Source organism: Buteo buteo, chromosome 2 (genome assembly GCF_964188355.1).
Source record: "Buteo buteo chromosome 2, bButBut1.hap1.1, whole genome shotgun sequence".
NCBI lineage: Eukaryota > Metazoa > Chordata > Aves > Accipitriformes > Accipitridae > Buteo > Buteo buteo.
The window spans coordinates 63,517,989-63,532,360 of NC_134172.1; the positions used below are offsets into that span (position 1 = coordinate 63,517,989).

Here is a 14,372-nt window from a genome sequence, read left to right on the forward strand (position 1 = left end):
CATGCAGTTTCAAACTCTGGGTTACCGTCAGCCATTTACCTGATTTGGTGATAAGCTTTCCTTAATGCGTAGAGTATGCCTAACCCGCTAGTTAATTCTCGAAGCCTTCTGGCTGTTCCATACATTTCCTCTTCTCTCTGGGGAGAAAATAGATTCATTCCTCAACCGTCAAATAGACCCATTGCCCAAGGGTCAAGATGTGTCCTGATCCCAAAGTGTCAGATGAATGATTCGTCCCCAGCGAAGATGTCATCTTTCCTGCCGGCTTTTACTGTTGCGCAATTACGTGCTTCGGAAGCGAGTCGGCTGAGAAAGGTGGTGGTGTGAACATTACCTCTTTCTTGATTCTTTTTCAGAGATTTGTCAGAGCTGAAGGCAGAGCAATTGAGGCTTTCTGGATCTCTACTTGTAAACTGCTCCCGCCTAAACTGTGGCGTACGGCCCTGGGAACCCGTTACGCTGGGTAGACCTGTCCTCAAGGATCAGGCACAGCAGCAAGCGGAAGAGGAAATAAGCCAGAAGACTTGGGAAGCGATGCACTTACAAGTCGAAGGGGACCCGGAGAAGAAGGAGCTTCAGGACAGGTGAATGTGTTTTCAACTTTGCTGTTAGCAGCGTTATCTTCTGTGGGTGCTTGTTGGATTCATAGGATGGGCTGTGTTCACGTTTAAAACGCACCTATTCTGCACAGCCTTGTTCCTGTCCCTAGTCAAACTATTGCCTTCAACAGAACAGATAGAAAAAACCATCTGACAGACAGAAGCTCTTGTGAGTAAGGCAGGACTGGAAAAGAGATGGCGTATTACAATGTTTTTGCTGTTAACTGATTCTTGGTGAGAAATGGAGACCAGCGTAAAGAGAGCCGTGTCTCTTGTACAGCCCTTTTGCTACCCAGGGCTGTGCTAAAGGAGTTGGGAGGAATTTGCCCAGGACCATCATATGCAATGTAGCCCCTCCGTACTGCCGTTTGCACGCTAGACTGAGCGCAGAAGGCCTTTGGGGCAAGGAGTGCCATTTTGCAACATCACACATACTAACCTGAATCATCCTGTGATCCTGTGACTATTAGTTTGGGAAATTCGTACACATCTCCCCAGATAGATTGCCAGCTCTTTGATCGGTTCACTGCTGAAGGCAAAAGTAATTGTGGGACTCTTAAGGTGGACTTTAAAAGTCTGTCTTACCCAAAGAAGAACTTTGGAAAGTCTCGTGTCCAACGTATGAAAGAGGAGAGGGAGAACTCCCAGGCGGGAAGCTGTTAGCTACCTGAAAGGCGGTTGTAGCGAGGTGGGTGTGGGTCTCTTTTCCCGAGTAACAAGTGATAGGACGAGAGGAAACGGCCTCAAGTTGTGCCAGGGGAGGCTTAGATTGGATCTTAGGAAAAATTTCTTCACCGAAAGGGTTGTCAAGCATTGGGACAGGCTGCCCAGGGAAGTGGTTGAGCCACCATCCCTGGAGGTATTTTGAAGACCTGTAGAGTGTGGTGCTTAGGGAACGCGGTTTAGTGGTGGACTTGGCAGCGTTAGGTTTACAGTTGGACTCGATGATCTCAAAGGTCTTTTCCAGCCTAAACGATTCTATGATTCTATCCTCGTGGTTTTGGAAATGAGAATGTTTTTTACGTTAAAAACTTGTTTGTCTTTCCCCTTCTCCTAGACTGAAGGACTTAGCTGCGCTTGAAGGAGAACACTCATTATTACAGAGCGAGTTGGTAGTCGCAAGAGAGATGCTGGAGGAATCGCACCTTCAGAGGGATCTGCTGAAGCAAGAGAAACACGAGCTTACCGTGGCACTGGAAAAGGTATGGTCACCTTATTCCGAGGCAGCACTTGTGGGAGAGGCAGTTGTGCTAGCAAGACCACCGCAGATGCTGTTTCTGGCAGTAGAAGACAGGGACAATGTTGTTGTCCTTCTTGGAAAATGATGATCAGACCACAGAGGCTCTCCGGTGTAGTTAGTGCCCACGTGCTTGTTGGGAACGCTGAACTGGGAGTGTGCCAGAGACACAAGAGGGGATCTGGAGTTGCTGCTTGAGGTCGGGGATTTTCCTGTCTTTGTTGTCATGTTGTTCTTTTGTCTCTTCAGGCAGAGCAGTCAGTAGCAGAGTTGACAGGGGCTCAGAATAAGCTGACTGCTGAAATAGCCGATCTACACGTTGCAGCAGCGAACATGAGCAGCATCAATGAAGCTCTTGCGTTGGATAAGGTGCAGCTGAACAAACTTGTGTTGCAGGTGAGCAGAGTTGTCAAAGATCTTGCCAGGCGTTTGTCTCCAGCTGCTGCTGCTTCTCAGACTTCTCGCCTTCGGACAGTATGACTGTCTGAATATGGAAACGTTGCTCTTTTCTCTGTCGAAGCCAAAGCTCCTCCAGAGTAAATCTTACAGTTATTTTATTTCCTCTGTGCTTCTGTGATTGTAGCTGGAGCAAGAGCATGACGTTCTGTCAGGCAAAGTGGATGAGCTGGAGAGAGCAAAGATCTCTGGCCAGGAGAAGCTGAGCTTGTGTGAAAGAGCAAATGAGGCGCTGAGCGCAGAGAAAGCCCACCTGGAGCAGCTGCTGAAGAAAGCAGAGGAGCAACAGGAGGGGCTACAGGCAGAGCTGAGGATGCTGGCAGAGGAGAAGGCAGAAACCCAAGAGAAACTCAATGAGGTGAGACCACAAACCTGGTGCTTTCTGGGTGGGCTTTTGGCTGCTTGGCTCAGTGAAGCTGTATCTGTTGGATTCTGCAGTGTTTTTTGTCAAGGAGACACTTGGTAGCGCTGGGGGTCAGGCGGCGTTGTTTACTTCCTTCTGGAAATGTGTTGATGGCTTGCAGAGCTGTTGTGCAATTCTCTGGGTCGTCCTCTGCTTCTACAGATTCCTTTAATCCACCTGTCTGTGTTGGCCTCTTTTTTGGCTTTTGATAAGCTGCAGAGAGGTGATTTGCCTTGCCCACGAATCTGCGTGAGGCTACTACTCTCCACATGCGTCGAAAGAAGCAAACAGGGTAGCTCTTCACCCATTTTCTGAGGCCAAAACCCCCCGGGGCTGCATGTTTCTATTTATGCTTTTTGTTGTGAAGTCTGCAACTTTCCAAGCTCGGCTTGTTGGGGCCTAGAGGGCGGGACAAAGCGGCAAGTCAGTGTCTGCTGTCTTGTACTGCTAAGAACGGGAATGACATCCTGAAATGGTTGAAACTGTATTTTACCACCTACAGGCTGCTTTGAATTGCTAGATCCTCGTTAGGCTTTGAGGGAGAAGCTGAGAAAGAGGTGATCCCAGAAGACTGTTTACTCTGGACTAACTGGTTTTGGTAGAGTGGAAAAAGAGCTTGGGAGAATTGCATCGCTGGAGGAGACTAGGGAGTTTGCCATCATTTCAGTGTCGGCTTCCTAATGTACAGTCTTAGGTCTTATGGGGTAACTTTGAGAGGAGACTTGGTTGTTTCTGATGGTCTGTTCTCTGTTAGGCAGTCTTAGTTTTGGAGTACGTGGTCTGTTTGGCAAATACCCATCAGAGGTGTATTGGCATCACTGCAGAAGAAAGCTGAAAAATCACGGTTAGTCTTCAGGCTTGAATGCCAGCAAGGTCTATTGGACAACTTGTTTGTGTAAGACAAGTAAACAGTATTGTTGACATGAACTACTGTCCAAGTAGAGTCTACCATCTCTTTGGCCACACCAGCCGGACTTCCGTAAATCACTAAATGACACTGCTCACCACAAGGGCTGTTTCCCTGCCAAGGATCACCTCATTGCATCCAGCTGCTGTACACACTGAAGTAGGTGCGTGGTGGTGTTTTGTGACAAGGTGACGCTTTGATGTTGGTTTTTCTTCTTCTAGAAGGAGAAACCATGTGTATTTCCGCTTTGTTCGGCGAGCAAAGTTGCTCTTGCTCAATGGTTCCTGAAAATTTCCAGCACTGGCATAGATTCTGATAGAATTTTAGTTTGCAAGGTGGCAGTTGTGGAAGATGTGGTATTTTTGCGTGAAAAGATGTAGTCTGGGGTGTGTATGTTTGTCCTGAGGGGGCCGTCTGGTCCCAGGCAACCCAGTAGGGCCTTACACATTGCTTTCAGGTTAACAGCCCTCGTGCCTTTTGGCAGCCCAGGGTGTTAGGGCAGCATGAAGCAGATGCTCTTAAACTTTCAGGCCAGAGTGCCGGAGCTCTTTCTCCTCTAGCTGATTCAGAAGTGGCACTGGCTGGCTCTGCACAGAACTCCAGAGAAAGGACTCTAACTGTATTTTGTCCCGCTTTCAGGTTCACCGCCAGCAAGAGTCAGCTAGCAGTGGTCTGGAGCAGTTGCGGCAGGAGTCCTCTCGCCAAGGGCAGGCACTGGCCAACGTCTCCAAAGAGAAGGAATTGCTGGTGCACGAGAAGGCTGCCCTAGAGGTGCAACTGGCAGCCACGGAGCAGGACAGACGAGGCCTTGCAGAGCAGCTGGCAGAGGCCAGGTAAAGGCAGGGGGGAGACCCTAGGCAGGAGATTATTTAATGTCTGTAATTATAGAGGTGATAATCATTACACGAGGATTCATTGCATCCTGTATGCTTTTCAGCTGTTTTCACCTTCCATGGACAGAAAATGGAAGAATCTCGAGAAAAAAAAAAAAAACCAAACAAAACCCCAAACCAGTACAGCATGGTTGGAATGTTATTTTTCTGACAGCTAAAGCTAACAAAGCTCTCCTGAGCCTGGGGCTCATGTTTATGCCCCCTCGCACGTTCCTGTGTGAAGTCCAAAGCAAGCCAGCGTTAATTCCTCAGTATCTGGTACCTTGGCTCTGCATTGAGTAGTAATTAAACCATGCAGATGTTTACTGAAACCCAAAGCTTCTCTCTGGTTTTGGTTTCTCGTTCTGCGCGTTTGAACTTGGATCTTTCCTTATCAAGTAGTTTGACAGGGGATCTTCAGAATTCAAGGCTATTACGTAGGGACATTGCGAGTAGGACACTGCCATTTAGGGTGAAGCTAGAGGCTCGTGCTGAAAATCTTGAGGGCCTACTGTTTCTAGTCTAACTCTTGTTACCTGTGGTGCAGGACCTAGAGTTGGTTACACCAGCAGCAGGGAAACCTCTTTTGAATGCTCGCCAGTCTGCGGGAATTGTTGCCCATCATTGCTGTGTGGGTCCGGTACTCCCTACCACGTGCTGTTTTGAGATAGACATCATGGAGGAGTTTATGCAGGGAAGGAACAAGATCTTGTCCTTCTGCTGGGTCAGGTTTCTAAGATCACGTGTGACAAGTTCTGCTTTTAAAAAGAAACAACCCCAAACTACCCAACGTATCGAGATGTTTGTCCTCCTCTCAGGTCTTTTTTAGAAGACTCCTGACCTTGCAGAGCTGTACCAATGCGAGATTGTTTGTCATGCTTCTTGACTTTTACGCCTTACCACTCCAGAGTATGTTGTCAGCAAGGCTGATAAACACCATTTTGACTCAGTCTGTTTCTTGAGAGCTGCTGCTGCTGCTTCTGAGCTCCAGCTCCTCTTACTTGATCCAGCTGAATTATGTTCTGTCAATTATTGGGCTGCAGCAACTATTCTTGCCAGATGTTGTTCTCAAGAGCCTGTTGTTGTCGTCACAACAGTTTGGACTCTTATCTTCTCTGTTCTGTTTTAGAGACTGACTTTGGTTTATCCTTAAAATGGAGCATACTTACTTTGGACTGCCAGAGATTGGCGTAGTCAGAAATATGTGCTTGTTCTCCTTCTTGAAGATACATCCTCCATCGTCCATCAAAGCAGTGAAATCCTACTGTTGCGGGTCTTATTGTTGTACCACTCAGGTGCCCCTTTACCCTGAAGGATGTTCTCCTGGTTGCACGCCTGTTCTAGTTAGGCAGTGCTGTGTATGGTAGGAACCTGGCCCACAGGACGCCGTGTTAGATCAGGGAGGCAACTTCAGCTCCTGGTTGCAGAGTCCTGTGTGTCGTACGCAGCAGTCGGTTGAAGTCTATGGATGCAACAGTTTGCCTCCGCAGTACTACAACTTCCATTTTAAAGAGCGGCAAGTCATTGGGGCTACTGCCTGCTTAGTTAGCAAGGCTTAGAGAAAAGTAGCAAGTTTTTCTGGTGAACTTCCAAGAGTTTAAACTGAAGGCTACCTGTCTCTCCTTTCAGGTAGTCCTTGTTCAGGTAAAATCTGGTTCAGATTTCTTACAAATGCTGCTTACAAGCATGAGATTTTACTCTATCATCTGATGTATTGCTTTAGTCCCTTTGAAATATAGGGAGTCTGGAAGATCACCTCCCTGTACGTACACTACGAACAGCATCAAAAAGTCACGAGTCAGCCAGGGAGATACTCTTACTCTGTGCCCCTGCCGAGCAACCTGGAAGTGACGATGAGCAAAGGGCTGTGAGCAGAGGCTGGGCTTTGCTTGCTGGCACAGACTCTGTGAGCACAGCTACCCGTGCGTCATAGATCAGACAATAGCAATTTCAGATTTGGCTATGGAGATCAAATTCGGCTGGGCTTTCTGTGTTACGCTAGGTCATAAGTAAAGCCTGGGCATTCCCTCGGAGGGGCCTGCATTACTTTTTTAAATGGCAGAAATATGCCTTCTGTATACCAGTTTCCATGCAACCCATTTTCCGTACTGCAGGGTAGGGATCTTGAAGCAGTTCCTACTGGACTAACTCCCTGTGGGCGTCAGGAGCAAGAAACTCATTTCTCTCCGTATTGGCGTCTTGTAGGTCCGGGAGGGAGACCCTGGAATGCAGCCTGCTTGAGGCTCAGCAGCGCTTATGTCAGCTGGAGATCGCCAGGAGTCAGCTTGAACTCCAACTTCAGACAGTCAGGCAGGCCAAGGAGGTGATACAAGGTGAGAGCCTCATGTGCTTTGTTTCTGGTGATCCCCCTGCCTAGGGAGGATGGTATAAAAACAGCTCTCTGTCTGCAGTGCTTCTAAGGAGTGAAGGAGCTGGGGACAGATCCCTCCTACACTGAAATTCAGATGGCTTAAGGTTAGTGAGGCCAGAACCGCTGTTTGTGTAGGCCCTGAATCTTGCCATTTGTCACGTTTGCAGGGGAAGTGAAGTGCCTTCAATGTGAGCTGGAAGCAGAGAGATCTCTCATGAAGCAGGAACGGGAAAACATGGCGCAGCAGCTCTTGCGGACAGAAGAGCAGTATAACGATACCCTCAAGCTTCGGGAAACGGATCACGAAGTGGAAATAAACAAGCTCCTGCAAGAGCTGGTAGGAAACAATATGCTTCTGAAGTCTTGAGGCAAGCTTTGTGGGCTAGCTTTAGAAGAATAATAGCCCGAGCGTGTGAAATGGCAGCAAGCGTCTGTCATAGGCCACACGTTGCCAGGCCAGGCAGCAGAGCCAACGGCTCGCACTTGAAAGCACGTGAAGACCCACGGGACTATGCTGGGACAGTAAATGCAAGCCACGGATTCCGTGTGGGCCTAAGACGAGTTGAGCAGAAGGTTGGGTGGTCCCCACCCAAGGCGTGGCAGTACAGCGGTAGGATCTTACCAGACTCCTGTCTACCGTGAAGTAGACTCCTAACTTTCCTGCCAACTGCAGTCGTGGGAACTTTGTTCCTTTCTTTCTGTCCTTTCCCGGTTGACAGAGGTGTTATCTTTGGGCTCAAAGCATACAGAACAGATGGAACAGCCCCTTGTTCCTGGTACTTGAGCTCGTGGCCCGTCTTGTGACTAGGGCATCGGGGTGCTGGCCCCTTTCTCACCCTGCAGTCCATCTGCATCTTTTCCTTGATGAGAATGGAGTTGAGCTTTGAAAATAGCGGCTCTGAGACTAGAGAGAAATCCCGTAGGCGAGAGGTGCTAGGAAACAGGCAGCCGCCAGAGAGGGGAAGGTAACATCTCCTCTTCTTCCACCAGCTGACCGTCCTTTTAAGTTCCTTGATAGGACATGATTTATGGAGGGCACAAAGCCACTACTGTGCGCTGTGGAGGTGGGGGTTTGTGGGAGGGATGAAGCTTCCCATTTTTTTGAGAAGCTTGGCTGGGACTCCATCCTGAAGTCTTCTTCTCCCCTCATCAGGCAAGCGAGCGGGAAGGGCACCATTCAGAGCTACAGGAGATGCTGGAGCAGTGGGAAAAGGAGAAGGCAGAGGCAGAAAGGGAGCACGAGAAGAAGCTGTTTGATATGAAGCAGAAAGTTGCTGCCATGCAAGCTCAACAAGAGGAGGAACGGACGAGAGTGGAAAGTGCCAAGCAAGAGGTAGAGACTGTGAAAGGAGAATTAGTGTGTTTTTTTTTACTCTTCTGGGCTCCTTATTGGCAGTGCTTCTCTGGACACTGTCCGTCTGGGTAGAAGCGTCTCTTAGACACCCCTTTGTAAAGAGGCGCGATGCCTTGGCAGCCATGAGACCTTTGTGCCGTGAGGGACAGGGCCTGTAATGCGAGAGGCTACCAGAGTGTAGGTTTAAGAAAGGCAGGAAGCGCGTTGCAGCCTGAAGAGAACATGAACACCGTAACTGTGTCTGTGATCTGACCACTACTCCTTCAAGAGGGCACAGTGGGGTTCTAGAGGATGGTACCATGAAAACTCTACACGGTAGAGGTCCAAAAAAAACCCCAACCCCAACAACGGGAAATCCCATGTTGGGGTTGTTCTGTCTTCCCTTCTTCCCTCCCTATCAGAGAGAACATTGTCATGCCACTGCCTAAATCATGGTTAGTCTGCACTTTAAATCCTGGCTGCAGTTCTGGCAGCTCCTCCCCAAAAGAACACGCTAGAGCTAGAAGAGGTTCGGAGAAGGGCAAAAAGGAAGACGGGACTGGCCGAGTAAGCTGGGAAAGACGCAACCGAAAGGGTGGCACAGGAAAGGTCTTACAACATCCCGAGAGGCAGGGAGGGAGGGGGCAGCCCCTGACTGCCACTGAAGCAGGAGTTCAAATCTAGTACGAAAAGCAAACATACATGGGTGGAATTATTGAACCTCTTTGTCACTGCTTTGCAGCAGGAACGGGACAGGCTGCGAGCAGTTAAAGAAGAACTGGTACGGGAGATGAAACTTCTTCAGGAATCGGTCACAGCCTCCGAAACCCGAGCAAATGCAGCAACAGATAGGAATCGCTGCCTTGAACAAGAACTTCAGACTACATTGTCTACCTTAAAAATCAAAACCGAGGAAGTGGAAACGCAGCGGGAGAAAATCCAGATGCTCCAAAAAGAGGCAGCACAGAGAAAAGCTTTGCAGGAGAGTCTCACTCATATGACTGCCATCCTGTCAGAGAGGGAGGGAGAAATGAAGTTGTACCAGGAACAGATGAGAATGCTGGAGAACCAGAAAGAAATGCATGAAGCTACTCTCAGTGAGGTTATCAAGGACATAACAGAGAAAACACAGAAGGTTGAATCCCAGCAAGAACAGATACAGGAGCTGGAGAAGCAGCAAGAAATGCTGAGGACTGCTGTCAGCAAGATGAGCAAAGAGCTGGAGGAGAGAGACCGGGAGATCCAATTCCAGGAGGAGAAAATAATGATTCTAGAACGAGATGGTGCATCACAAGTGAGAAATCTGCAGGTGGATCTTGATCATATGAAAGGAAACTTGAAGGAGAAGAATTTGGAGCTTCTGTCTCTGACCCAGCAGATCCAAGCGCTGGAAATGGAGAGAGAACAGGTGAAATCTCTGCACGCGAGCCTTGGACACCTGAGGGCAGTTCTTAAGGACAGAGAGAGCGAGTGTGATTCTCAAAGGGATCAGTTAAGACTCTTGCAGCAGTACAAGGACCAGCAAGAGGGCTACCTGCAAGAGCTTCGTGGTACACTAGAAAAGATGACCCTTTCTTTATCTGAAAAGGATCAAGAGCTTGAGTCGCAACAAAAGCAAATCCGGGAAGCTGAAGAAGTCATGGAAATGCAGTTAAGGACTGTCCGTGACCAACTGGAGCAGACCTTAGGAACCTTAAAAGAAAAGGACAGACTCCTAGACATCCAAAAGCAACAGGCAAGGAGCTATGCGGAAAAAACAGAAGAACAGATGAATGTCTTGCACAGAGACTTAGAATACGCTACAGCAGTACTGAAAGAAAAGGATTTAATGATTGAATCTCAGAAGGAACTGATTGAGACCTTCCAAAAACAAGAGCAAGACTCTGGACAGCAGAAGGAAATTCTGCAGCAGCTTCAAGTGGCACTGAAGGAAAAAGAACAAGAAATGTTATCCCTTAGAAAGCAATGTGAGGCGTGGAAGGAAAAGGAGGAAAAGCGTGAAGCTGAGCAAACAAATCTCCAAGCAACAAAGCTGACTCTGAAAGAAAGAGAGGAAAAGATAGAGGTTCTGGAGGAAGCTCTCTCTAAGCTTCAACAGCAAAAGGAGGAGGCAGCGATGCAGACCAAAGCCATACAGCAAAAACTAGAATACGCTGCATCTTCTCTGGAAGCGAGAGATCAAGAGATAGTGTCTTTGCAAGAGCACGTCCAGGAGCTTCGAGAGCAGAAGGAGTTAGAAGGCAAGCAGGCCAAGAGTCTAGAGCAGGATCTAGACAAAATGAGCCAAATCTTGAAGGAGAACCATTTGGAATTCCTCAGGCAGACAGAGCAAATGAACATGTTCCGGCTTCGTGAAGAAAGCACGAAAGCAGCACTAACGTCATGCCAGCAGCAAGTGGATCTGCTTGAGCAAGCGGTGAGGAAGAGAGATGAAGACAATGAAACTCTCATGCAAAAAGTCCAGCGCCAAGAAGAAGAACTGAAGACCTTGCAGAATCTCCAGCTGCAGCTAACCAAGAAGAATGAAGAGGTTAGGCATGGCAGAGAGCCAGAGAAGCTCCTGGAAGAAGCCTTGCATGAGAAGGAGCAAGAGACCAAGGCTGAAGGTGAACTCAAAGAGTTAGAAGAGGAAGTAAGAGCTCTTCGGGAAGATCTCCAGCCTGTTCAGCCAACTCTGACAAAGAAGGATGAAGAGATCAAGAACCACAGAGACAGAGTCGGGTACTTAGAGAAGACTCTGAGAGAGAGAGAACAAGAGCTTAGGAGGCAGAGTGAGCTCTTGAAACAATTAACATCAGCTTTGCGATGGAAGGCTGGCGGGGAGACCCTGCAGAAACAAATCCAGAAACTCCAGAAATGGGAGGAAGAGGAAGCAGAGAAGAGGCGAGTTCTCCAGGAGAGAGACCGTTCCTTGCAAAGACAGAAGGAGCTAACGCAACAACTGGAGGATGAGCGGAAAGCCAAGGGGGAAGAGTTGGAGCGCACGATTGCTATTTTGAAGCAGACCGAGAGCAGAGAAGTCAAATGGAAAGAGAAGGCACAAGCACTGACTCTTGCCCTCACCAAGAGTGAAATGGCCAATGGGACTCTGAGGGAAGACATAGCCATCCTGCAGAGCATGGTTTCGGAGAGGGACACGGACCGGTTTCATCATCAGGTAGGCAGTGTGACTGATCGTCAGTCAACTAAAATGTCTAGAAAGGATTCTAATGATGATGCCCATAAAGATACGGGAATATATAGTCCCATAAATACATGACCTGCTTGGCCACAGAAACTGCGGTTGTAGCCAGCAGGCTTGCCTGTCTGCGTAGCTCAAGGCGTTCACCTGCTGAAATGTTTTCTGTCAGCCCCCAAACTACTGAAAGAACTACGGAGCTTGCTGTTAGAATTACCCCAAGCCCAAACGTTGGGGATGGGTAACTGGTTCTGTCCTGTGTAGGCAAGCTTAGCCGACGTGTCGTGGTTGGGGTTTGGCATGGAAAGGAAGGGGCACAGTTGACCAAACTAAGGGACTGACCTTAGCAGAATTTTGTAACGATGGTTGCACAGCAGCTACGCTGATGGTGCTTAGAGGATGCTTTCAGAGATGTCGATTTCGGAGGTACAGCTTTTCCAGTGTCTTAAAAATAACGGCATTCGTACCGTTGCCCGATCAGTCGAAGGGCTTCATTGCGCATTCAGAATGTACTTGTGCTGCGGTCCAAAAGGCCGGAAGGCAAATCTGTGTGGATTTCCCCACGGCGATGGGGAGGAGGGCCCCTAGGAAGAGAGTGTGTTGTTTTGGCCCGTCAAGCAGGAGGAGCAGAAGGGACTTGTCACTGTCCGTTCCCGAGCCCGGTCACTCTCCCTGACTTGTCGATTCTGTCCCTCCTAACCTTTATGGGGCACCAGCTCACATAAACTCCTCTCTGTATACCCAGCAGGCTATTGCAGAAGGGGAGCAGCTATCATGGCTCTCGGAGAAGAGGCTCCTGTCACAGCAGCTGGAATGTCTGCAGCGAGCAGTTGCAAGGCTGGAACTGGAGAAGGCGGAGCTGAAGCAACTCAATGCTGAGCTCAGGAGGACTCTCGAGCAGGTAAAACAGGCTTTCGCTGCCTCTGCAAAGCCTCACGGTCCTCTGGATCACACCCCATTTCCACAGACAGCACTTTGGAGTCCTCTGCTTGTTTCCTTCCCTCTCCCACTTCCCCCTGTGGACGCACGCTTTTGTATTTTCTCTCTCTTCTGGCCCCCCGTTGCCTTCACAAATGCGCATTTGCTCCGGTCCCACCCTTCTTGCCCCAGTGTCCCCATACACGCACGTTTGACGCTCTTGTGTCAGGAGCTGTTTCCTCTTGCTCTTTCTGTTCCATAGCCTACTTGGAGTGCTTTTTGCCCGCAGCATTCTCTGGGGCAATTAGCAGCCTCTGAGCAGAGCAGAAATCTCCTTGCCATGATGTCCAGAGCTCCTTTTGCTCCTTGTTTGGAGGCAGGTTTCTGTGACCCTTTCTCCTATCACCAACGTGCAGGTGGAACGTGAGCGGAGGAGACTGAAGAGATACCACAGTGGTCGGATGCTGCCGGATGCCTGCGGATTTTCGCTTGCTGACCAGCACAAGATGGCTGCTTCTAGACAGGTGAGAACAGAATCTTCCTTGGTGGGAGGAGGGTCTGGCCATACAGAGGAACAGTGGCAAATCCCAGTGGCAGCATCCCCCCAGTATAGACCCAAGAGAAGTGGAACGTAGACCATGGCCCTGGCCAAACTGGAGACCAAAAGGAAATCCTTGCATTTTCTTCACAGGAGGAGTCTCACGCTCGCTGCAGTCGTCGATTAGCTGAGTTGCAGAACCAGGTGAGGAGTAGGAAAGCTCTCGTCAAAAGCTGCCGTGGCTGTACTGAGGGGCACAGCTTTGCACGATGCTACAGCCCGAGTTTTGTTTGGCTGTCGGGAAGTGAGTACACCAGGCAGTGGAAATACCCAGTCAGTCAGACACATCTGTTGGCCATGGCCAAACAACATCATGCACCTAGGTCTAAGTCTCTGGCTTGCCTAGAGGTCAGGCGTGGTGGGAGAGGGATTGGAGGAAGTGCAGAGAACTGGCACTCGCCTCAATATAGAGAAGATTCTAAGGATGTTCCCCTTGAGTCTTACTCATCTTGTTGACAGCTTCCATTTTCCCTTGACTCCGTTAACGGTAGAGCTTGCACTCTATCAGAGCTCCAGGGATCTGAGGCAGCGCCAGAGCTTACAGCCTTCGGGCAACCGTTAGTCTCCTATTGCTATGCTGTGCTAATCACGATCCCAGTATCGGACCGAGTCGGAGGCCTAAGCACAGCGTGGACGCTTGTTTTATCAGTGTAAGAACGTACATCCCAGCTCCTGAACCCTATCGCATCCCTTGACAGCGGTACTGGCAGTAGCAGCAGTCACCAGGCTCCTCTTCCACGTGCTTTTAAGGGTCTGGTACGCCCTGGTCTCCCTGAGGAGGTGAATCTCTGCAGGTGTTCAGGGCAAAATGCCTGTAAGATGTGTGCGAGTAAAGTACACGGTGCTCAGCTCTGGCAAGTGAGCCGAGCATACCGCTGAAACCATCAAGTTATACCTTAAAAGGGTGTTTTCACCAGGAAGCCTCAGCGCCTGAAGTTCTGTTGCTACAGATAACGGGTTGAACCCCCTTCCCCCTGTGACGGTTGTGTCTGCCTGCACTGTGGACCTACCCGCTGTTGCCAGGAAATAATAAGAGTTTGAGGATTTTGAAGGCCTCAGCAGTCCTTTAAGGCTCCTTTGCCCCCTGGGCTGTGTTCATCAGATTATGCTCTGCTCATTCGTGAAATGCTCTGAAGTTAGGAAGAGTGAGAGTTTTCTCCCGTTTCATGTGCTAGCTGTCAGGTCCCTAAAGTAGATCGTAACCGAACGGTTCTTCACTACCTTGTGTAAGCAGCAGTCCTCCTGCTGAGGAGAAAGCATGTGGAACTAAGGTGGCAGTAGCCCAAATCTCTCCTTTGAAAAAAAAGGGTTGGGTTACGAAATCCTGTAGAAACCTCTCTCTTTAATATGCATGTCATGTCTCGGTGTTGTGCCTTGTGAATGGTATGCCAGAAAGAAACTCGGAATTGTCGGTAATCTGAGCTCAGTTCAGGGTGGCTCTGGCAACCTGTTAGTTCCCATTCCCCAAGGACAACGTGTTTGTCAGGGCTGGAGTTGGAG

The 14,372-nt window shown here is 49.2% G+C and overlaps 1 protein-coding gene across 1 annotated transcript; it reads left to right on the forward strand.

Annotated features, from left to right (window-relative positions):
• Positions 1-534: 534 nt before the first annotated feature.
• On the forward strand, positions 535-11,452 carry LOC142028570 (uncharacterized). Its single transcript, XM_075022409.1, has 9 exons — positions 535-584; positions 1,642-1,801; positions 2,086-2,232; positions 2,420-2,650; positions 4,242-4,435; positions 6,680-6,807; positions 6,986-7,182; positions 7,999-8,178; positions 8,921-11,452. Exons 1-9 carry the CDS (start codon positions 535-537, stop codon positions 11,435-11,437), a joined length of 3,804 nt encoding a protein of 1,267 aa, XP_074878510.1. The 3' UTR covers positions 11,438-11,452.
• Positions 11,453-14,372: the final 2,920 nt, after the last annotated feature.